This window comes from Tyto alba, unplaced genomic scaffold (assembly GCF_018691265.1).
Source record: "Tyto alba isolate M040663 unplaced genomic scaffold, T.alba_DEE_v4.0 Super-Scaffold_19, whole genome shotgun sequence".
Classification (NCBI taxonomy): domain Eukaryota; kingdom Metazoa; phylum Chordata; class Aves; order Strigiformes; family Tytonidae; genus Tyto; species Tyto alba.
The window spans coordinates 1,982,888-2,006,145 of record NW_024881281.1 but is presented as its reverse complement, the minus strand read 5'-3'; the positions used below and the strand labels follow the sequence as shown (position 1 = coordinate 2,006,145).

Below are 23,258 nucleotides of genomic sequence, written 5' to 3'. Positions count from 1 at the left end.
CACCCCCCCAAAGCGGGGACACCCCAGCCCGGGGAAAAGGGTTCCCCAAACCCCAAGCGGGGAGGGGGCGGCCGCAAGCGACCCCCCTCCGGCCTTGTCCCCATTGCATTTCGGCCCGGCCGCCGCTAGGCCCCGCTCCCACCGCCCCCCCCCCCCCCCCCCCACCTCGGCCCCGGCCCCGGCCCCGGCCCCGGCCCCGCCGCGCCGCCCCCAGCTGCCGGGTACGGCAGCCGCCCCCGTCCCCGCCCGCCACGTACGTCTCCCGTCCCGGTTCTTTTCCATGGTTCCCGGCGTGACTGGTGCCTGCCGCCCCCGCAGCGCGGCGCCGACCGCCGGTAAGGGGTAGCGGGGGTAGCGGGGAGATGCGGGGGGAGGGAAGGCGGGCCGGGGCTCTTTGTGCGCCGGGCCGGGCCGGGCCGGGCCGCGCCTCTCGGCCTACGCGGCCCGCGGAGCTCGGCGGGCCCCGCCGGGGCTGGAGCTCCACCGCGGCCCGGTGCGGGGGCCGCGCCTGTTGCGGCTGCCCCGGCGTTCCCCGCCCGGAGCCGGGCGCTGGATGAACCCGCAGCCCGGCAGGGCCTGGCCTCCGCCGCTTCTCCTCTCCGGTCCCTCTTGGAGCCCCGCTCCCGCCGGGAACCGGGGGTGGCGGGGGGACGACGACGACAGCCCTGAGGGAAGGGGTGTGGGGTGCGCCCGCCGCCCCGCCGGGGGTTGGGGGGGGGTACAGGGGGAAGCGTGGGGCCGGGAGCGGGGTGGTGGGGTAGGAGCGGGCTGCCGGCAGCGTAACCCTCCTCCGGAGCGCGGCGGTGCGTGGGCAAGGTTTGGGGGTTTTTTTAGGGTTGGGGTTTGGGGTTTGGGTGGCTTCCCCACTGCGGGATGTCACCCTCTTCCCCTCGCCCCCGGTTCGTGGGGCGACGCGCTTTACGCCTCTCTGCCGCCGTGGGAGCCGCGGCAGGGCCCTGGCTCGCCCAAAGCGGGTTCCTTGGTGGTCACCTCTTGGGCTCGGGGTGACTTGGGGAGCCCCGGGCAGGTGCCCAGTCGCTTCTCCCCGTGAGGATGGAGGGCAGCGGCCCGTCAGGCTGCTCCCCGCCTGGGGTCCCCAACCGGCGCTGAAATTACCGGCAAAGGGCGATGGAGGAGAGCTGCCTCGCCGGTGGAAGCCCCTGCTCAGAGCAAGTGCTCTCATGCACTCTCTCTTTCGTCAGGCGGGTTGGAAAGTCTCCCTTTTATTAGCTTTTTTTTTAAAAAAGCAGCGGAATCGCACCTCCTCCTCACACCTCCTGCTGCTGCCGCCACCGACAACAAACATGGGGGACGGAGCAGTGAGGATATCTGCGGGGGAAAGCTGCCATCCTGGGCTGACCCCTGAGGCTGGGGCTTGGCCGGCGGGGCTGCCCCATGGCTGGGGGAACCGTGGCTCTCCTCACCTCCTCCTCTTCCTTCATCTCTAACGATGCGGGTTGAAGCGGCATCTGCTCCTCTGCGAAGGTTTTTGATGAGTTTCACGAAGATTTTTCCCACGGAAGCGTCCGGCCGGAGCCCGGCACCTGGGGCAGCGAGACCCCGGGGGAGCTGTGCACGTCTGGGAGGGGAGATGGGCCGGCGCTGGGGCTGGAGGAAAGCTTTTGGCAGCCCTCACGGCAGAGGACACCCAGCTCGTCGCCAGCTCGCTGTCCTTTTCTCATCGCTCCCTGTCACTGTGTGCCCCGCTCCTGTGGCCTTCCTCGCCACGACGTCGGACCACCCCCGGCCGTGCCTGTCTCTGCCGTGGTGAGGATGCGCCTGATGCCGGCAGAGCCTCTCACACCGATCCCTGTGTGCCCGCAGCCCCTTCCCGATGCTGGAGCCTCTAATTGCCAAAAGTGTTTCCTCCAAAGACAGGCCAAAGGCGCCCCATCCTCTTCCCAGCCACAAAGTTCCCAGGGAAGTTTTGATTTTTTCAGCGTTTTGTTAAAAAAGAGCTTTCAAATTAAAAAAAAAAAAAAAAAAAAAAAAAAGCCTAACAAAACAGCGTCTTAACCTGCGCACCAACACTTCACCTCTTCCCAAGACCGGATCCGTGGCGTGGCTGAGTGGGCTTTGCCGTTGTGGCGGCGTGGGCACTGTGGTTCCCCCTCCGCTCCGGGCTGATAAGAGCGCGTGGGGAGCGAGCAGGGCTTCCCAGTGCGATAGCGAGCGCTCGGTACTTATCTGCCTGCACAAACATCCTCTGCGGGGGCGAAGATAACGGGGGATGCAGCGTGCTGCGGACGCTGGCGTTCGGAGGGGATGGCCGGGAGAGGAGCTGGAGGGTCACCCGTGGCCGGTGTCTGTGCCGTGAGGGTAAAATCCTGGGGTGGGACCGGCAGGGAGGGGGGCTGCTGCCATAACCCTCTGGTGTCGCGGGGTGCTCGTGGTCAGGGCTGGGAAGCTTTTGGGCAGCGTGAGTTAATAATGATAATTGTCCATTAGAAAATAAGAAAAATGCTTGAAGTAATAACACGGAGCCCCTCGCGGGTGCGCGGGGTGGCAGCGGGTCCCTCTTTTGCGCCGTGGCCGGGGTGGCAGCGTCTCTGTCACCGTCGCCGGGGTACGGGGGGGGTGTCGGCTGGAGCCTCGCCTCTGCTCGGTGGCGCTGGGCTCGCAGCAGCGGTTCAGCAGCCAGGTTTTCCCAGGCCTTGGTCCCCGTTTTGGCCGGTCTGCCGGTTCCCTGGGGGTCAGCGCAGGAGCTGGGTGGGCACAGCAGCGTGCGAGGTGAGCCGGGGCAGGGAGCCTCGCCGGCAAGCCAGTCCCTAAATGAAATAGGGAAGTTGGAAGGGGAAAGAAACCCACGCCAGCTGCATGGAAAGCCGGCTGAAAATAACGGGACACCAGAACAGGGGGAACATCTGGGTTTGGCTCCTGCATCACTTCTGATGGGCACGGGGGTGGCTGTCACCTCTGGACGATGTCCCCACTGCTGCTCCGGCAGTGCCAAAACCGCCAGTGTCCCATGAGTGTCCAGCCTCTTCCCCTGCCTGGGGGGGGTCCCCATGTCCGTCCCGGGGTTGGGGGGTGGGCAGGCTGCGGTGTCCCCAGCCGCGGTGCCCCCGTCCCACTGCGCTGGCCGCCTTTGATGCGGGTGAGTGGCAGGTCCTTTGTGGCCCCTTTGTGCCTCGCTCGGTTCTCGGGGTCCGCACAAAACCTGCCATGGAAACCAAAGCCAGCCGCTGCCCCAGGAAACCCGCAGGCGTAATTAGGAAATGCAAATAGAAATGCAAATTCCTGCGCTGCTTTCCAAGGCCTGGAAAGTTATCCCTAGGCCACCGATGTCCCCGGGCCATCGGTGTCCCCAGCTGCAGGGCTGGGAAAGGCGTTGGGGCAAGACAGGGCAGGCAGCAGGAGCTGGGGTGAGCTGCTTTTGGGGTGTCTCGGGATCTTCCCTGGCCGTCCCGTGCTCGGTGGCGGGAGGGACGGGGCATCTCGGCCCGTGCTGAACGGTGACTCATAGGTGACAATATGACATTGATATTTTTTTCCATCCTCTTGGTTGCCCAGCGACAAGCAAACAAACAAGTGTCTTAAAACCCAAACTAACTGCCTTGAAGGAACCGTCCCCTCCTGCCACGGTTGTGCGGGGCTGGGCTCTGGCATGTCCCCATCGCTGGCGCTTCTGCCTGTGTCTTCTGGGGTTTGTTTTGGGGAGAAAAACCGTCTTTCTCGCATCCTCTGCCGCCGTGGTGTGTGAGCCTGGCAGAGGGAAGGCAGGCTGTCAGCTCGCCGGTAAGGACCCTTCTCGCCAAAGCGCACCAAGAATAGATGAAAAAGGAGATAAAAATCTACCCGCAAATAACTCCGGGAAGCACAACTTGGGTCTTCGTTTCTAGGTGGCATTTATGAGTGATGGATACTCTGGCCCTTCCTCAGGTCCCCAGAGGAGGGTGTGTGGGTGGAGTAGGGATGACGGGGCTGAAGAGGATGGAGGGGAGGGTGGGGGAGATTAAAGGAGGATGCTGATCTGAGCAATTGCCCTCCCTCGGAGGAAGCAATAACATTTTCTTTTCCCATCTGCTGGAGGAGCTGTAGCTAGAAGCCGGGGACATGAGGCTGGCATGTGGAGGGCATCATCCACAGCAGTAATCCCTGTGGGGAAGGGCAGGTCGTTTACGTGCCCCTCTGAGCCCAATCCAGGGCTATGCTCCTTAAAACCAAGCATTTCTTGGTGGCTTTTATTTTTCCAAGCTGCGGCCCCTAGGTCCGTCCCGATCGGCAGCTGAAGTGGTGCGGCATGGGCGTCCCCATCAGCGGTGCTTTCCCCCAGCCCCAAGCCTGCTTTTATTGCTGGGAAATGAGCTCTGACTCCTGGAAGTGGTATTTCTTCCTTCTGCCTGACAGCTTCTCGATCCCTGCCCTCGCTCGCTTCCCCGGGGAAGGCGCACGGAGCCGGGCCCGCGGTCACGCCGGCCACAGAGCCCTGCCGCTGTCCTTGGCGTAGGAAGGCAGGGCTTCAACAGGGGGAAAACAGGCAGGTCGTCTCCAGAAAATGGCACGAGGCACGCTGCTAGTTGTGTTACAGTGACATTCAGGCTCAAAGCTGATTTTAATATTTGCCTCGGTTACGGAGTCCGTTAAAACAGTGTTTTGGTGTTTTTGGTTTTTTTGTTTTTTTTTTTTTTTTGCCACCACCCTTTTGGGCAGCGGTTGAACGCACACGAGCGCAACCTTTGCAGCAGCCGGGGAGCGCGGGGAGGTACCGTGGGCTGCACCAGCATCCTCCTCCACGGGGCACAGCCCTGCCTTCACCTCCAGGTGCCATCTCCGAGGGGACAGGAGGACCAGGAGCCTGGGCAGGACCCTGCCCGTGCTCCTCCTTGCACCTCCGTGCAGCCAGGCTGGGCATGGGTAGGGGCAAATGGTGGCTGGAACTCTGGCTGATGGAGACGGGCCACACGTGCTGGGGGTGTAAGGCAGTGGTGGGGACAGGGGACAGCCTTCGGGGAGGATTCCCAGGCTCCTGGAGCCTAAACTGTTGTTTATAAAATCCTTGTGGCTTTTAACCTCCGTGGGTGGCAATTGCCACGGTCAGGCCAGTGCAGAGCAGCTGGGACGGGACGGTGATGGGGTTGTACTTGAATTAATTACGCAGGCGTAAAAGTAACTAAACAGAAGTGAGATGGGATCTGGAAGAAGAACGTGACTTAGTTTGGTGGCTGGGCACAGCAAGTGGCCGGTGAGCAAAGGGGGCAGTGACCAGAGGTGCTGCTTGGGGGCTCTGGGTGCCCCGAGCCCCCGAGAAACAGGGCTGTGCTGGCGCGGGAGCAGGCTCTGCTGCTGAGCTGGAAAGGCGACTGAGAGCTTCTCTGAGCATTGGCCTGGCTTCAAATCCAGGTTAGCATCCCGTATAATTTCTGTATAAACCTCTGATGCGACGGAGCAGAAGGAACGGAGCAAACTCGGTATTTTGGCTGTCGAGGGCTTTTCCCTCCCCCGCGAGCCCCGTTGTGCCGGGGATGGAGGAGCCTGTTCTTGAGGCTGGCAGGAGGGGCCTGACGTATTGGTGTTAATTAAGTGTCTGTCCCTGGCGAGGTGTAGCGTTTCAGGCAGGTTCTCCTCCGCTGAGCAATGTCACCCGGCGCGAGGGAGGACAAAAGACCGACGCAATTACAGTGTGACGCCGTGTCCCAGGACAACGAGGGTACGGCAGCGCCCGAATTGTCGGCTCGGCATTTTCGCGGGATAGCTTGCATCAGCCACATGGCTTTAGTGACTCATTAAAAAAACAAACAAACAAAAAAAAACCCCAACAAAACACCCCAAAAATCCAAACCCAAAACCCAGAGCTCCTCCATTTGCAACTTAATTAGTCCCTTTCTTCCCCTCCGTCTTGGCTCGCAGCGACCCGTGCTGAGAGGAGGCAGCGTGGGGCTGGGGGCAGCGCGGGCTCATCCTGGGTGCCGGGGGATGAGCGACGGCGCGGCAGGCACGCGTCGGGCAGGAGCCTTTTCGCTGGCTTTATGCCACGTCGCGCTGCCGTGCCACGTAGCGAGGGGCTGGGGAGGAAGGGGGAAGCGAAGGGTCCCGCCTGGGAGGGCAGACTCGTGTCTTCTGCTTTACCTCTGCACCCAAAATACCCGCAGGACGGCCCCGGGGCTCCCTCGGATGCCCCGGAGAGGTTCTCCCACCCCGCTCGCCCTCCTGGAGGGCAGGGCAGGAGCCGGTCGATGACCAGCGCGGCCGAGTCCCTGCGCTTGCGTTCCTGCTCGTTGGTACAATCCACTTGTCTTAAAAAAGCAAAATCACGGGAAAGCGACGGCTTCGGGCCGCCTGCGGCTCTCCTCTTCCACCTTATTCCTGTCTGCTCATCACAATGTCCCCGGTGCTGCCCCTCCCTCTTGTGCCCCCCCCCCCCATCCCCTCCCCGGGGACCCCCGAAGCTGCAGACGGGGTGACGGAGGTGCAGGACCTCCCTGCGTGGGTCCCCGCAGCATCCCCCGTGGGTTTCACCACGCACGCACCTGGTGTGGAAACCCAGGGGCTTTCCTCCTCCCCGGCTGTGGTTTCGTGCCCCATGGGAAGGGGCTGCCAGCCGCCCGTGCAGTGATCACCTTTCCATCTTTTTACCAGACCCTAACAGCCAGGGGCCTGTCCTGGTAAATAATTCACCGTGCCATCAGTGAGTTTTACTCGACTAATTTTGTTTCCATAGAAACTCGTGCGGTCTCGCTGCTCCACGGAGCCTCGGGCAAATCAATACGGGTTGGTTTTTTGTTTTTTTTTTTTTTGTTTTTTTTGTTTTTTTTCGTTCCCTTTGCACGTTAAGCGATGGCCCTTAAACCCTGACGGCAGGAGAGCAGCAGCCAGAGATGCTGGTGGCTGGGCAGCACCTCGGTGTTGCCTTTTTCCTGCGTTGGTCCTAGTCTGTCCCTGCCCGGCTGCCTGGCTTCCCGGGATGCCCAGGGCTGGATCCTGCTCCGGGCTGGGGCAGGCTCAGGCTGATCCCAGTCCATTCCAGTATGTTCCTGCTATGCAAAGAGCTGGAGGGGAAGGGGGCTACCTCTCGCTCAGGCTCTTTATCCATTTTCCCCCTCCTGTCCTTTCATTTCTTTGACCCGTGACCTAAAATGGCAAATTAGCGATTGTGAATCAGCTGCGCTAATTAGCCAGGGAGGGAGGCCAACCCTGCCCCCAGCCTGGGTTCACTTTCACCTGCTCCCTGTTAGGTGCTCGCTGACCAAATCTAACCCCAAAATTGCCCGGAGGTGACTCCTCCGCGTGCCCCGACCTGGGTCTGGCCCCGGGGGAGAGCCGCACACCTTTGTCTCTGCAGGAATTTTTATTTTCTTGTAACTCCCCGCAGCCTCCCGGTGCTTTTGTGCCGAGCCGGGAGCACAAAAGGAGAAGGGGATAAGCAGTTAAAGATGGGTTTGTGCGACGTATGGCGCGAGGGCTTTGCGTGCCGGAGGGGACACGAGCGGGCACGGGGGTGGCCGGGCTCCCCTCCTGCGAGGCTTGAGATGGATGGGGAAACTGAGGCAGGGAGTTGGGCGAGGGGCTTCCCCGCGGGACGGAGGCAGCGCTGGCACCCAGACCTTGCTGCCGTCGCGTGTGCCTCTGCACCGGGCAGCGCTCGCTCCTCCGAGCCATTTCAGACAAGCTCTAAGCTGGTTTTTCAGCTGGGACAAGCGCGTTTTGATGTCAGCAGTGAAAGCCGGAGGAGGAAAGGTCACCGATGTTCAGCCACCTCGTGGAATAATCTTATATCAGCCCGTCTGCTTTAGGCAACCTCTTGCATCTAATTTATTGCATGTCGGTACAAGGTAGAGTTGAACAGAGATGCAGTTAAACCATACAAAGGGATGCTGGGTTACTTTAATCGCTCACACTTGCTTGACCTATTTTTTTTTGTATTTTTTTTTTTTTTTAATCCCTTCCTGGAAACCTTATTTCATGTCTGAATTCCCTCAACTATTTTAGGAATGTCGTCCTACCAAGATCAAATTACCTTCAATGAAACCAGTGCAAGGCAGGCGACTTTTTGATTAAGATCAAGTGCTACCTCATTAATATTGGCTTAGTTTGGGGCGGGATGGGGCTGTAATTCTGGCACAGCAAATGTGTGAAAGCCGGGGATTGGGGCGGCACAGTGCCTGGCAGAGAGGGTTGGGGGTGTCCTGGCACTGGGCGGGGGGGGGGAAGGTGGGTGCTTTGGGTGCTGCTCTGGGGCGAGGAGGGCTCCCCAGTAAAACCATCAGGTGAGAGCACAGGTGTGGTGATGCTGACGGTGCCGGGCGGCAGGATCAGAACGGCTCCTTGGCTCTGCCTCGTCCCCTCCCGGCTGCTCCTCCGGCTTTGGACGCTGCTCTTGGAGCCCAGAGGGGAATTTCGGTTTGCAGAGAGGTACGTGCTGCACAGGTTCTCAAACAGGGCTTAACTCTGCTCTCCTCCCCGACTGCTTTTTCCTTTAAAAAGGGCTTAAACCCATCCCTTTTAGTAGATGGTAGAACGAGTGTTAAAGTGGATCCTCAGGTGCTTATTTGTTTCTGGGGAAAAGGATTTGCTTGCGAGCAGTTTTCCCAGGCTGTGGGCCTTGGGGTGTGCACACACACCCCCCCCCCCTGAAGTGGACAGAAAGGTGAGGGAGGAGTTTTTGGAGAGAGCAATAAGGCCCCATCCTGCACATCCTTGGCATGTGCCCTGCCTTTCAGTTTGCTGATAGACCCTACTGTCATTTTTGTTCCTGGTCATTTACTTTTCATCAAAATTTCAATCCTCTTATAGTCACACCTGCAGCCGCCGAGCAGTCACGTTCCTGGACTTCTGGTGTGTAGAGCAATCCTTTTACAGGGGACTCACTGCAGACAGAGCTCAGCAAATCTGCTCTGGGTGAAGCTGTTATTTCGGGTTTAACCTCCCTAGTTTCGAGACTTCCTCCGAGACTTCCCATCCAGAAGCTGGGGCACTGGCAGCCCTTGTCTCTGGATAATCCCGTGCGTGGAAATGCCTCCTGTGTTTCTGCTCCACATCCCCCAGCCGAGTCATTACAGGTCTGGGCTTGCGGCCACCGGCGAGCGATGGGTGCCCTCGGCCGAGCGCTGGGCTGGGGGGGGACGAGCACTCGATGGTGTCACCCCCTCTCCTGGCTGCAAACGGGGAGGGGGGGGGGTGTCACAGCTCCGGCGTGCTTGCGGGGAGGATCTACAGTTGCAGCATGGCAATAGCGGGGGAAAAAGGGCTGGGCTGGTTTAGCAGTGTTTGAGCAATCCCATCTGTTGTCTGAGCCGCGGCAGACACTGGGGAAGGGAACATTCGCGTTTGCGCTTGGTGCCAAGGCTCTTCCCCGAGCTGCGAGGGCTGCGAGCGATCAGTCCTAGCGCTTTTACAGCTGTTCTCCCCTCCGGGCGAGCTGCCTTCCTCGCAGAGCCGAGCAACTGTTGTTTCCAGCATGACATGACCAGTTTGACCGACCCTCGGGATTATCCAGCTGCTCGTCCGCGCCGTGCCGGGATGGCTGACGGCCGAGCTGCAGGCAGCCTCCTCCGCGCCTCGCGCTCTGCTTGCTCCTGGCTGGAGCTGACCCAAAGCACCGGCAGCCTCTCGGGCCGTCCCTCGATGTGAAAAGTCCATTTCTGCGAGGTATCGAGGGCCCAGGGCTGGCTGAAAATCAGCTTTGTAGAGGCGGGATGCCGGCCGGCACAGGAGGATGTGCTCCCCCAGGCTGTGCACGCCTTATCTGCTCCCAATGAGCGTAATTAAGGGTTTCTCCACGACTGCCAAGGTCTTGTTCTTGGCTCTGGCTCAGGTGAGGGCGGATCTGAATTGTGCAAGCCGTTAGCGGCGCGGGTGGGGGAAAAGGCAGGGTGCATCCACGGGCTCGCTCCCCCCCAGCCCCCCCGCAAAGGTCAGCTTTTGTTTGGTCTTATTTTATGTTTTTTAAGCGGTGAGCTCGGGGCAGGAGCTGGACCCAAAGGTGACGGCAAAACCTGCGTGGGCATTTGCGGTGCTAAGCCCCCCGTCCCGGAGCGCGGAGCCGCTCGGTTGAAAGCTGCCGTGGAAGTGGCAGCGGGGGAGCCCGCCCTGCGGGTTTGGTGCTGAAGGGCCGGTGCTGGCTGGTCCCCAGCCCGGCGTTGGGACATCACCCGGGACTTTCTCCGCGGTGCCGGGACAGCCACGGCTGCCGGGTGGGCAGGTGGCTCTGCCAGGATCTTCCGCCGTGTCCCCGGGGCGAGCCGGGACCCTGCACCGCTGGGACGGGAGGTTTTACCCCAGGCTGGTGGGGGGCACGGGGGCAGTGCCAGCCCCACCATGGTCCCCGCTGCCACCTCGCTGCTCCCCGTGACCCGCGGGACGGGGACATGCGCACCCAGACCTTGCAAAGCCTTTAAGCTCCTCCTGTGATGGGCGCAGCAGAAGGGCAAAGGATTACGCCTGTGCCCGGGTTGGGATGAATGAATAACGGCATTCAGGGTCCTTTGTGCGGGGTGGCAGAGCAAGAGCTATTTTAAGGCAGGAAAGAAAGTTGATCGGGCAACAGCCAAATGAGTCATCGCAGCCTGGTTCTGCAAATGGGGGGCACGAGGCGGAGGGAAGCCCAGGCTGCACCCCGCCGTGCCCCCAGCGCGCCCGTGCTCGCCCCTGGGCTGGCAGTCGGGCACCAGCTTGCCGCTTTCCTTTTTGGGAAATCCAAAGGATTTTGCTTTTCCTGGCGTCTTCCCAGCCCCTCGCTGACATCGTGGAAATAAGGGCCAGAAACGTGCTGAGCCCCCTTGCCCCGCGCTGGCATCTGGGGGTCCCGCTGCCCTCCCCACTGCTCACCTGCAGACGCTGATGCAGACGAGCAGGAATTGGGGGAGGATCCCGCAAAGACAAATACCGGTTTATCTTTTAAATCAACTCCCGCAGACGCGCTGACTTGCGTTTCTCAGGTTTTTACCTCATGTCAGCGTAGTGGTTTGCGTTTCTCCGGACGAGCAGCAGGACTTTCAAAGCTGGGTTTAAAATTTGCCGTGTTTGGCCGCCGCCGGCTCTGCCCGCAGCGGTGTTTGCCCGCCGGGCACACGGAGCCGCCCCGGTTTGTGCTGGGGGCACCGGCTGCACCTCGGTTTTGCCCAGCGTGCCCTTTGCAGCAACTCCTGCAAGATCCCCAACCACAGGAGCTTCTTGTTACTTTATAAACCTCACAATTTTTAAATAGATCTGGGGTTTTCCAAGCCCATTTCCTGATTTGGGGGGCTGATTTTACTATTTGAGGTTTATGGGCTAGCATGGCGTTGCTGAGCTAAGGGCTCTCTGCAGAAGCTCTCTTCTTCATACCTGAGTCTGTTACAACCCAAACTGGGAGCCCAAGGAGTCATAAAGGTTCTGTGATCCCCTCGGGTTAAATTATAGTGAAATGACACCAAACGACCAGTTAAAATATTTCACTTGTGGTAGAGACAACTTAAACTTGGAAAAGGATCGTAAGCAATGTGGTCTCTTCTTGGTAAATATATAAAAGAGAAGAAAAAAAAAAGAAAGAAAAGGAAAGTAGAGGAAAAGAGTCTGGTCACCACCCCAGGTTCCAGCGTTGTCTCAGATCCGGTGATCTTGGGTGGTGGGTGCACACACAGCAAAGTTTTCTGTCGCTTTTTAAGTTCACTTTACCAGCTGATTAACGTAGTAGACCAAGAGAGGCAGGTATTCCACAAACTCCTTTCCACAAGAGACGGGGTGGTTGTGCGCCCTCCTACCACCTTTACTTCTTCCTCAGTTTTTTTCTTCTTGGGTAATTGTCCAGCCTTTAGTTTATCAGTCTTTTTGGCCTGAATATATAGTTTCCTTCGAGTCTTATCTGAGGAATTTGGCACTACAGCCGCAGGGAGTGGAGCCGTGCACCCTTCAGTACCCCGGGCAGCTTCCTTAGGCTGATCACAAAGGCCACAACTTGTCCTTGAGGCTTTTCTGTGAGGAGCAATGTTGGAGGCATCAATTCTTTCAGCTCCTTACAGGGTCATGGGTGTGTTTGCAGTGTATCCTACGAAACCTGTTTTCCCCTTGATGTCCAGGCTCTTTCCCCATCCTCTTGAAGCAGCCAGATCTTTGAAGGAGTGTGTGTACCCTGTGAATGTGTTATAACTCAATTTAATATGTGACTAAACCAGCCATGCAATATTGCAATTAAAGTATAATACCAGAGGTGCGAACAATGCTGGCTTTTTGCTCCGAATGAGTCATGATGGCAGAGGAGGAACTGAGAAGCAGTATTTTGTTAATTGACTCCAGCAGATTTATTTGTCCTCGGTGAATAGAGCCGGGCAGGGCTGTCGGAATTGTTCCTGCTCCACTCACACAACGCTGCTCCGCGCCTGGCTCCTGGCGAGCAGCAGCCGATCCCGGGGACCAAGAGCGGCTGCGGGGACGGAGACGGTTCTTGGCCGAGCGATCTCTTAAATGCTTTTTGTTAGGGAGCGCGGAGCAAACTGGGGGTTCCCGCTGCTGTTTGGAAATGGCCCCTCGTGCCCGGCGGTGAAACTCCTGCTGCTTTTCCACGGGTCCCGTCCTGCGGGGCGGGTGCCACGGGGAAGGTGACAGCGGCTTGGAGAGCCCCGTGGCACTGGACTCAGCCCCGGGACGCTCGGCAAAGCGCGGGGCCTGGGCTGGTGTTCGCACGGGGCTGGTGTTCAGGCTGGCTCGTGGCACGCTCGGTACATCTGAGTGCAAACGCATCCAGGATTACAAAAAAAAAAAACCCAAAACCAAAACCCACCAAACCAGGGAGGGAGAGCGGAGCGTGCCCACGGAGCAGGAATCATCCCCCCGGCCTCCGGAGACGTCAGCGATTCCTCTGGGTACTGAGCCAGAGCAGGGCTGTCCCTGGGGACAACGACAGGAATTAACCAGCATCGCCAAAATAAACCTTCTCCCAGAGTTCGTGCCAAGTTTCCCAGGTGTTGGAAGCGGGTTTCGCTCTCGGCAGCCTCTGGAAGCCCCTTGGAGCCGAGGCCGGGCGAGCGGGGGGGACGTGGCTGTCGTGCACGGCCTCGCCACGGGCAGGGGAGAGCCCGGGTGACCTTCAGAGGTGACGGCTCCGCTTAATGGCTTTGAATCTGATTATACCCCGTTTCGCTAAGAAATGTGCTTGGCACGTTCTTTTGACTTAAATACCACTTTGGGGACAGTTATCTTGAACTCTCCGCCTGCCGCTTAGGAAAAAGCCTTTGAAAATGATATTATGGATCAGAAGTGTTCCTGGGGTAATTCCGTTTCACCAGCGGAGTTAATCCAGAACTGAATTTGGCCCTCCCTGCATTTCCAAATGAGAAGCAGTAGCTGTATAATCTGTTTATGGTTTTAAAGTGAATGTTAATCTTGGATTTGGTGGCTTTTCCCAAGGGTCGATTTGCCGTGCTGCAGAGCATTTTAGCCCCCTGCTCTGAAACTCTCTGAGCCGACCGCATTTTTTATTTTAAAGAGAGATTTTGCCGTGTTTATAAATGCACGTCAAACCTGGAAATGTTAAATCTGGGGAGCCCTCAGCAGTGGAAGTAGTGCCGTTTTTCTTACCTTGCATTTCGTTCGGACGGCACTTGGCCCAGCGCATCTGCGCTGCGGGGCCGGGCTGGTCCCTTGGGGGGACGCGGTGGGATGGGTCGACTGGAACCGCGTGTGTGTGTGTGTCCCCCCAGTGAAGACGGGGCGGCGGGGGGGGGGAAATCTCAGGGGGGTGTCTCTGGGTGCTCCGTCCCGTGAGTGACTTTCTCCCCTTCTCCCCTCCGCAGGTGGGAGGATGCTGCAGCGCGCTGGGGGCTGACGCGCGGTGAGCGGGACAACCCCCCCCCCTCCCGCCGCCCCCCAACTTCCCACCGGCGCCCGCCCATGCTCCCCGCCGGCTGTGGGGGCAGTGCCCCGTGACCAGTGGGCGACTGGCACCCGCCTCGCCGCAGCCGGGACCGCGGCCCCCCCCCTGCCCAGCCGCCCCGCCATGACGAGCCTCTTCCGTCGGAGCAGCAGCAACGGCAGCTCGCGCGGCGGCTCCTCCGCCCAGGAGCTCAACAACAGCCGCCCCGCCAGGCAGGTCCGCCGGCTGGAATTCAACCAGGCCATGGAGGACTTCAAGACCATGTTCCCCAACATGGACTACGACATCATCGAGTGCGTCTTGAGGGCCAACAACGGCGCTGTGGACGCCACCATCGACCAGCTCCTGCAGATGAACCTGGACAGCAGCGGCTGCGATGACAGCTCGGACTCGGAGGACAGCATCCCCCCCGAGGTAGCCCCCGCCGGTGGTCCCCGGCACGTGGCTATGGAAAGGGGGGGTCCCCTGCCTGCCCTCCTGGCCGCCGCGGCTGGCACATGGCGAGCGGGCAGCTCGGTCTCATCCTGCCTCATTTCTGCCCGGGCATGGTGCTACTCGGCTGCTGCAGACGGGCAGAGATTCGAGTGCCCGATTCGGCTGAGCTGGAGCGTGCAGCCCGGCTGCTTCGCCCTGGATGCTGCGTGAGGCTCAAGCCAAACCACTTTCCTCCCTCCCTCCCTCCCCAAAACCCAACTGAGACCCTTCTGCCGCTGTCCAAGGATCCCCGAGGGCTGTGTGCACCCAGGGACAGGCTTACCCACCCGCCCAAAATGCAGTGCCTTCAACACAGCACCCCCAAACCCCGCCAAAAGCCCCCCCCAGGTGCCGGGAGGGTGCCCCCTCCCCATCCTTTTTTGCAGCTGCGTTCAGCCCGTCCCGTCCCGCCTGCAGGCGGGGAGCGTTTCCCCCACTCACCCTCACCCCGTCCTCTCGCCCGGCAGATCTTAGAGCGGACCCTGGAGCCCGACAGCTCGGATGAGGAGCCCCCTCCCGTCTACTCCCCTCCCGCCTACGAGAGCCAGGAGTTTGGCAGCCGGTACCCCCGCGCGCCGCCCACCCCGCCACCCAGGTGAGCCCCCCAACCCCAACCCCGTGCCACGGCTGCACCCCGCTTGCCGCTCGTGGTGGCCGGCAAAGCGCCCCTGCAGGCAGCTGGGGGGGGGGGGTCTTGCTGCGCCGTAGCTGGGCCTGGCGAGGGGCACCTGGCATCAGTTCGTTAGGGTCGGGTGCGACGAAGCCAAGGCGGGGGGGGGGGGGGGGATGAATGAAGCTCACAGCTGGCTCAAAAATCCCTGCGAGGCCCTGCAAAAACGAACAGCTGAAGGGGCTGGAAAGCTGCTCCGGCAGAGCGTGGAATGGCAAAAATCAGCTACCCCCCCGGGGGGGGCGGGGAGCGCTCGCCCCCGCTCGAAAACACCAGGTGCTGGGCGGCCGGCTCCCCGCAGCTCTCGGCACCGGGGACCACGGCTCGGTTCGACTTGCTGCTGCCGGGCCGCCGAGCCCCGGGGGTCTCCGGCTCCGTGGGGTGTGGGCTTTCCCCCCAGCAGCACCACCTCGGCTGGGAGCTCGGGGTTTGGGGGAAGGCAAGTGGCCCTGGCTGCCTCTGTGCCAGCCCCCTCGGACGCAGGCGCCGCCGGCTGGGTGTGACATCTGGTGAGAGACCTCCAGCAGCTCCGTGAGCACAATCCTGCCGTGCTCCGGCTCCCACGGGGCTGTTTTCTGGGTGTCTGAGCAAAACGGGGAGGAGAAGGGAAATCCAGGCCGCGCAGTTGCAGGTTAAGGCTTGAAACGCAGCTCCCAAAGATTTCAAACTGGCCAGGAAAGCCGTTCAGCCTCCGGAGCTAATGCCAACGCCGTGGGTTTGGGAGGCGTGCGGTGGTTTCTGGGTTCCCAGGCCCGCCGGGCAGGGGGTTGCTGTGCCAGGCCCTGTGTCCCGCCGCTGCTGCAGCCGTCGGTGGGTTCCTCCCTCGCCCAAGGAACCGTCTGTGCTTGCCCCGCAGGACCGACGTGCCGGGGCCCGGCGGCACCCCAGCGCCCGGGCGCTACAGGAACTGGAACCCGCCGCTCCTGGGCAACCTCCCCGAGGATTTCCTCCGCATCCTGCCCCAGCAGACCGCTGGCACACAGGTGAGCCTCACTGCCCCTTCCAGTCCCCTCCGGCTCCACGGTGTGGCGTGGAGCACCAAAGCCTTGGCCACCCGGAGCTTGCAGCATCAACGCTCTGAAAGCAGCTGGGTACCGGGTGTGGACTAAACTGAACCTTGGAGTGCGTCTTGTTGTTCAAAGAGAGACTGAAGTGAGCAAGATGTGACAGGGGAACCTTCCAGTGAGGCTTCGATGGTTTTCCCTGCCACTAGCCCAGACATGCCACTTGCAATATTTTAAATCATTTGAAAATCTTACCTGCGACCCTGGTGAGGAGCAGCAGGACCAGCACGCGCTCCTGGGGAGAGTGGCACTGCCAGGGCGCTCGGGGACTGGTACAGTGGAACTTGGGTAGAAAAATCTAATGCAAACCAGAGGATTTGGGAAATGACAGTCCCTGTGTGCTTCGTGGCAGTTTTGGAGCTGCAAAGTTTGGGGTTGAGGCTGCCTCTCTGCCCGTCTGGGGCAGGCAGCACCTCGTGGGGAACGAGCAGTCCCAGCGCAGATGGTGCTGGGCACCTGGCTCAGCTCCGGGCACGCCGCATCCCCAGGGTGTCCCGCGGCCCCTGTGCTAACAAGGAGCTGGCCTGAAAACGGGGCTAGAGCCCTCCCGGCCCGGCTCCTCCCTCCCTTTTTGGCCCCAACGGCAGCCTGCCATGTTTTCATAAATGATTGCCCTGGAAGTTGTGCTTCGCGGGCTGCATTACCTTTCTGGGAATAGGAACGTGCCAGCTCACTTGGGCTCAGGGGTAGGAGAGGAGCAGCTGCCCTTTTCTTTCCCCGGTAATGGTGTAGTTTTGCGTTTTCTGGCGCTCTGAGAGCAGCTACAAATCAGACAAATATTGTAGGCGAGGATGAAGTTGTGGCTATAGAGCAGCGGCTCTGCTGCTCCCCAGTTGCGACTGCACGGGGAGCCGGGGCAGAGCGCGAGGTGCCTCATGCAGGGACGTTTGTCAGCAAGAACTTGCAGTCTCTGCTTCTTAGATCGGGGGAAACAGAAGCAGCGACGCTGGCTGAGACCCTTCTCCCTTCTCTCCACACCAGCTTCTGCCTTGGCTCAGCCCCACTGGTTTAAAATTAAAAATCTTTGCTAGTCCGCGCTCTGCAAAGGAGCTCCCTCCAGAGGCACCGGTTCCTCCCCGTGCCACGACCCCAGACCGAGAGGTCCCCGCTCCCGCGTGGGTGCCCTGTCCCCCTTTGTCCCCTTTTTCCTGAGGCGGGATGGTGCCCTGGGCTGTTGGGTGCTGGGTGTCGGAGGGAAGGACCCTTCTGGGGAGCAGCAGACGGTGGCTCTGAGGGCTGGGGGTGCAGTGGCGTGACGGAGGAGCAAAAGGCCGAGCTCAGCCCGAGGAGCTGCTGCCGGGAGCCTCCGAGCCCAGCGACCCACCTCTGTCATGTTTGCCTCCTGGCCAGGGCTCCCACGGGTGCCGGCAGCCCGTGCCAAGGGGGCTCGCCCCGCGGGGCCAGGGCTCCCTGGAGCAGGAGCGGCGGTGGAAGCAGTACCTGGAGGACGAGCGGATCGCGCTCTTCCTGCAGAACGAAGAGTTCATGAAGGAGCTCCAGAGGAACCGGGATTTCCTCCTCGCCCTGGAGAGAGGTGAGAAGCGCCTTCGGAAAAATCTGCCTTTGCTTTTCAGGGTGCGTGCCTCCCCCCGCCGTGATGCTGACCGGCGGCAGCGCCTGCCCTGCCTGTGGCATCGTGGCTTCCTGCCACAGCAGAGCCAGCGCAGGATGCGGCCGGGCTGGTGGCCAGGCCGAGACCGAGCCCCGAGCTGCTCCCCAGGCTCCTGGTGCTCAGCCGCTTCCCGCAAGGCTTTCCTCCCCCTGCCCACCTTCCTGTGGCATCTCCGGCAAAGCCCAGGAAAATCCAGAGCGAGGAGCCTCAGAAATGCTGGCAGGGCCTGAACCGGAGAAGGGTTTTGCTGTGATGGCTCCATCCCTGCCACCGCACTCCTTCCCGGTGAGCCGGTTGCTCGCCCGGCGTTGCGGGGAGGGCTCGAGGGTGTCGGTGGTTTCGCTGCTGAGCAAAGTGTGTTTTTCGCTGAGCAAAGAGCTGCCCTTCCCCTCCCTCGCGCCGCCAGCCGGCTCCGAATCCCTCCGGTCGCCCTCCGAGGTCTCGCGGGTGGTTTGGGCAGGGTCCTGGCAGCACCCTCACTGCAGGGCTCACCCCCAGCCGCCGCGGTTGGAAACCCACCGGCGCGCTCGGCGGCTCCTCTGCGGCGGCGAGGGCAACGCTCCCGCCCGCTGCTGCGGGCTCCCACCGAAGCGCTCGCGCTCGCCGCGCTGAAGCGAAGGGCTTTCGGCGCCGGGCGAGGGGCTGCCTTCCTTCCGTGCACGGCCCTGGCCGCGTCCTCATTCCCCACCTGTAGCGGGGGAGATGTTTCTTATCCCTGGTGTGTCCTCGGGGAGGAGCGCCTCTCCGGAGAGCTTTCACAGCTTTTTGGTAGATCATTTCTACCTGGAGCGCAGCACATCTTGTCCCACACCTTGGCCCGGCTGCACAGAAACTCCCTCGCTGGGGGTGAGGCCGTTCCTGCGGCGGCTGAGCTGCTGCGGGACGTCGGGAGGCCCCAGGTCCCTCCCTTGCCATCAGCCCGTCCCCCCAAAGCCATGGGGGCCGGGAGGGGAGAGGGGAGCAGGAGCCGCGCAGTGCGTGCGCTGCCTGGAGGGTCTGATCGAGCCGGGTGCTGGGCTTTTTGTTTTTCAGATCGATTGAAATACGAGTCAAAAAAATCCAGGTCGACCAGTGCTGCTGTCAGCAACGAGTTTGGTTTCTCCTCCGTAATATCAGGTAACGTTCGAGATGCCCATGAGCATCGCCTCAGCAGCGGGGTGCCCCCCAGCTCCAGGGTTCCCAGCCGCCTCCGAAGTGGCTGCGGGGGGGTCAGAAACCAGCCGATCCCTCCCCGCTGCCCCCCAGGGAGCTGGTGGGTGGTGGGTGATGGGGATGGGTGCTGCTGCCCTCCTCACGTGGAGGTGCTGCTGCGTCCTCCTTCAGTCCAACCCCGCGGGTGGGAGCTTCGATCCGGTTCCCAGGGGAGACAAAGCCCTCCCTTGTCTTGGCCGAAGCTAGAGGATTGTGCCTGGGAGGCATAATGACTGTTCCTGGATAATCCTGATTAACCTCAGCGAGCAGAGCAGCTGCCCCGGGGGCAGAATTAGAGCCGGTGCCCATCGATGGCCCCACGCAGGGGTGGGTGACACGCAGCGGGTGGGTGACACACAGCGGTGGGCGGCGTGGCGGAGCTCCAGCCGGCCTCACGGCATTTTGAGGGCACCCAGACTTGGGGAAGGGGCACTGGGACGTGGCTCCAGGGGTCTCTGGTCCCCCCTGACCAAGTCGCTGGGCTGCCTGAACTTCTGGCCCTGCCATCCCAGGAACTGAGCAGTGGGCACCATCTAATGCCCCGAGTGCAGTCAGTGGGAATTTGGGGCTGCTGCCGCTGGGGCAGCACGGAGGGAGGCCTCCTGCTCTGCTCGCCCCACGTCTGGTGGAGGGGAGCAGCCCCACGGGCCTGAGGGTTTGCGGCAAACCGATGTCTCTGCCCCCACGGTCTCAGGTGTGGGGGGGTTATATCCGCAAGAGGGTCCTCGGCCGGAGCCAGCCCCGGCGTGCCGGCGCCCTCGTCCTCGCTCAGCTCCGCTCGCAGCAGGGCTGCGCTTCGTCCACGCTGGAATTGGGTCACGGAAATGATTTGTCTCGAGCCTCCCCTCCCCTCGCCGCCCATGCGCTCCCGGTGACCAGATGTTTGTCTTCCAGGTGACGTAGCCCCCTCTGTACCCAGCGAGGCCGGCGGCGCCGTGTCCGACGATGCCTTATTCAGAGACAAATTGAAACACATGGGAAAATGTGAGTCGGTTTGCCGGCTCCGCGCTGGCAGCCTGGGGAGCGGGGGGAGCGAGCCGGCAGCGTGTCCGCTCAGCGCACGCGTGTGGACGCGTGGTGCACGCCTGCCAGCACACGTGTGTGTGTGTGTGTGTGTGTGTATTGGGGGTGTTTCTTGTCACCTCTTTCCCAGCCGGGCACACGCGTCCCCGTGACCCTGGGAGTCACACCGAGCACTGGCACAGCGGCGCGCAGGGTGTCGAAGAGGGCGGCTGTCGTTCGTACCTGTGGGCGCACAGACGAGTCCTTCGGACTCGCGTGACGAGGTGGTCGCTAGTGCTATCAAAGGCCACATAAAATCGGTGGATAAATTTGAGAGGATTAGGGTTTCTTAACTCGGGTACGGATGGATTGGAGGGAAGTCATCTATCCACCTGGACTGAGAGTTCAGCCACGTTGCTGGAGGTGTGTGAGGAACCTTCCTCTTCTGATCCAGGAGGTGAGCTCACCAGCCTGCTCCTTTGGGAGAGGGAATCAGAAGGGGAGCAGGAGCTGTCACCTGCAGGGGCTCAGCTCTCCCCATTGCCATCACCACCTATCCTGGGTTCCAGGGGGGAACCTTCACCTGAGGATGCTCCAGTGGTGAAGGTCCCGGACAGAAATACACCATGTCTGTGTTGTAGGACCAGGATAGGAAAAATATCGGGATTGATTAAGCGTCTAAGGAGAGCGCATGGAGAAGGATCTTGTTTTGGTGTGTTCGGCACGTCGTGCCCAGCCCCTGGCAGCCAGTGCTCTGGGGTTGAGTTTCGCTGGCGTTGTACAGCACTCTGCGCTGTCCGTCTGTCCCTGGCGCACGTGTGGGTCGTGGCGTGAGTCGAGGATGCGGATGGTGTTGGGGAACGGAGGAATTTCTGGGCAGGGTTTGTGTGAATCCTCGATAAAAACAAGCCAAGGGTTCGCCGCAACTCTTTTCCAAGCCTTTCCTCTTAGCAAGTCACGGCCCGCTTCTCCCGTCACAAAATAGACCGAGATCTTTGGGCAGCTTGAACTGGGCTGCAGCCAGCTGGGACACTGGGGAGATGTGGGTCAGTCGTGGGTAGGGAAGGTCACGAAAATCCCAGTGAAAGGGTAAAAACGTCAGCACCTCCCGCCGCGCACCAGCATGTCCCTGTGGGTCGCAGGACCCGGCTCGCCGAGCCTGGCAGCTTTGCGTGACCCCGGTGTGGAAACAACCCGGGGTGTTGCCGTGGGGGTGTCGGGGCGCGGGTGGCTCTCGCAGCGCTGGCCGTGGCCGTGTCGCCCGTGGCAGCTTTGGGAAGGGTTTTGGGGTGCGACCCTCACCCAGCTGCTTCCTTCCAGCCACGCGCAAGAAGCTGTTTGAACTTGCCAGAGCCTTCTCCGAGAAGACGAAGATGAGGAAATCGAAAAGAAAACACTTGTTGAAACACCAAGTGTATCCTAAAAGGGGCTGGGGAGCTGCGGGGGGGGGATGTGGGGCTGTGGGGCTGTCGGAGTGGCCTCGCTGGGGTGCTCGCAGGGACCCCCCAAAGCCGTGGTCTGGCTGGAGTCTCACGGGTGGGCGGGGGGCTGGGAAGGGCGACTGTGGCCACGTCTCGACCCCACGACACTGGTTTTCCTTAGCGGAGGGCGCAGGCTGGGGACGGCGGCTTCCACGGCGAATCTTCTCGACGATGTCGAAGGACATTCGTGCGGTAAGAAATGCCGCGCCGCGCCGTGTGTGCCGTGTGTGCCGTGCTCAGCAGGGCTACCTGGGGTCCCACGGTGCCCGGCCCCGTCCTGCCCCACACCATCACCACGCTGGAGATGGTTCCCGTCAGGTCCCGGCCACCCACGCATTGGGCTCGCCCCTGGTCCCCCACGGCGTGGCCTTGCTGGGGTGGCCGGGGACGGGATCCCCTCTTTTGGGGCAGCCTCCTGGGCTTGCAGCCCTGCGGGATGCATAGCCTGGGGTTGGGGCACAGTCCTGGTCGTCAGCCAGATTTGCCCAGAGGTGGGTCTGGGCGGTGGGTTTTGTTGCCACCTCGGGGCTGGCTCAGGTGGTAGAAATGCACCCCCCCCTCCCCGTGGGCCAAAACCTCCTTCCAGTGTTGTCAGGCGTGTCCTGGCAGAGTCCCAGTCCCTTGGGAGTCGTCTCTCTGGGCAAGGAAATCCCTGTCTGGGGGCACCGCGCTGGGGCTGGGGCTGGGAGCGTGGCGTGGGGGCCAGCCCCCCAGCGTGGAAGCGACTGCGGCCCCCGCCAGCCCCCGCCTGCCTCTTCCTTCCAGATGAAGACTTCCAAGCGCGGAGGCAGCAGCTCCGGGAGGAGGAGGAGACACCAAAGGAAGGGCAGTAAACGGTGAGAGGCAGGTGGGGACGAACACTTCCCGATGAGCGTGTGAACGGTCCCGTCTGTCCGTCCGTCCATCCTGGCTGGAGGAGGGGGCCGGGTGCTCAGGGTCGGGTCCCAGCGGCTGCGGGTGCTGGAGCTGGTAACAGCCCCGGGTGCTGCACCGGCCCGGTGCCGGGCACGGCATGAGCGAGGCTGAGCACACGCCATTCTCCTTCCCTCCCCTTCTCCTCCAGGTCCCAGCGCTGGGGTTTATTGCTGGCACAGAACGTGCACAAGGCTTCACGAGAAGATGGCTGAAAAAGGAAAAAAAAAAACACCCAACAAATAACGCAGTTTTTTTGGCTGTTTCCCCTCTGCTGTTGTACTCCTCTGAAGTACAAGTATTGAAGTGAGGCACAATGTTTTCTTACCAGCGGTTTGAAAACAACTTCTATCTAGCAAATCAGCCAAAAAGAAAAAAAAAAAGAAAAAAAAAAAAAAAGGAAAAAAAAAAAAAAAAAGAGCAGCTGATGTGAGCTGCTGTGGAGGAGCCAGTGGAGCTCAGACTTGGGAGGAGCAGCGTCCCGCCTGCCCTCTCGGTCCGAGCGGCGTCGCAGGAGGAATGAAAATCAGTTGTACTAACGAGGATGCATTCACGTGTGGGATCTGCTTGGCCAGGGCGCTCCGGAACGTATCTCTGTAGCGATCTGATGTAACTTTACTCTGCGCACACAGGAAAAAAAAAACAAACAAACAAACAAACAAACAAAAACACATGAGAGAGAGAACCTAACAGCTGTTGTCTACTATTGCTAGGAGTAATGAGCAGAGATTCCGATCAGGTAATAGTCAAATAATATAAATTGTTTATAAAAGGAAAGGCCTTCTTTTCATAGGCGTTTCACTTTGAATTAAACCTTTGCCTTCGGCATTGCTAAAACTGCCTTGAAGCACGGATGCCTTGTGCCGCCGCGGGGCAGGACGGCGGGGCAGCACCAAGGGCTGGATTTCGCATCCGTTTATCCCCGCCTGCCGAAGCAGGACACGTCGTGCCCGCCGGCCGGTGGTCCCGGGGATGGTCCCGGGGATGCCCCCGCCGCCGGTAAGATGCGAAGCCCAAGCCTCGAGGCGGGGGGGGGGGGGGGGGGGAGGCTGCAGCTGAGGCC

At 61.0% G+C, this 23,258-nt stretch overlaps 1 protein-coding gene across 5 annotated transcripts; it reads left to right on the top strand.

The window, feature by feature from the left end:
• The first annotated feature begins 224 nt into the window (after positions 1-224).
• Positions 225-23,035, top strand: CUEDC1 (CUE domain containing 1). Of its 5 annotated transcripts, none has more exons than XM_042791500.1 (12): positions 228-335; positions 1,251-2,319; positions 13,710-14,203; positions 14,731-14,858; positions 15,790-15,916; positions 17,348-17,531; positions 18,642-18,725; positions 19,695-19,784; positions 21,123-21,216; positions 21,417-21,475; positions 22,049-22,119; positions 22,347-23,035. In XM_042791500.1, exons 3-11 carry the CDS (start codon positions 13,913-13,915, stop codon positions 22,114-22,116), a joined length of 1,125 nt encoding a protein of 374 aa, XP_042647434.1. In that variant the 5' UTR covers positions 228-335; positions 1,251-2,319; positions 13,710-13,912; the 3' UTR covers positions 22,117-22,119; positions 22,347-23,035. The 5 variants fall into 5 exon arrangements, with proteins under 5 accessions (XP_042647432.1, XP_042647434.1, XP_042647433.1 ...); XM_042791499.1 differs by having other exon boundaries at positions 231-335; positions 1,248-2,319; XM_042791498.1 differs by lacking the exon at positions 1,251-2,319 and having other exon boundaries at positions 225-335.
• The last annotated feature ends 223 nt before the right edge of the window (positions 23,036-23,258 follow it).

Bases quoted from the DNA above. Each gene is read 5' to 3' on its own strand.
- CUEDC1 (XM_042791498.1), top strand. From the start codon at position 13,913: ATGACGAGCCTCTTCCGTCGGAGCAGCAGCAACGGCAGCTCGCGCGGC. The intron at 18,726-19,694 runs GTAACGTTCGAG...TTTGTCTTCCAG, and splicing joins TTTCTCCTCCGTAATATCAG to GTGACGTAGCCCCCTCTGTA. The intron at 21,217-21,416 runs GTATCCTAAAAG...CGGAGGGCGCAG, and splicing joins CACTTGTTGAAACACCAAGT to GCTGGGGACGGCGGCTTCCA.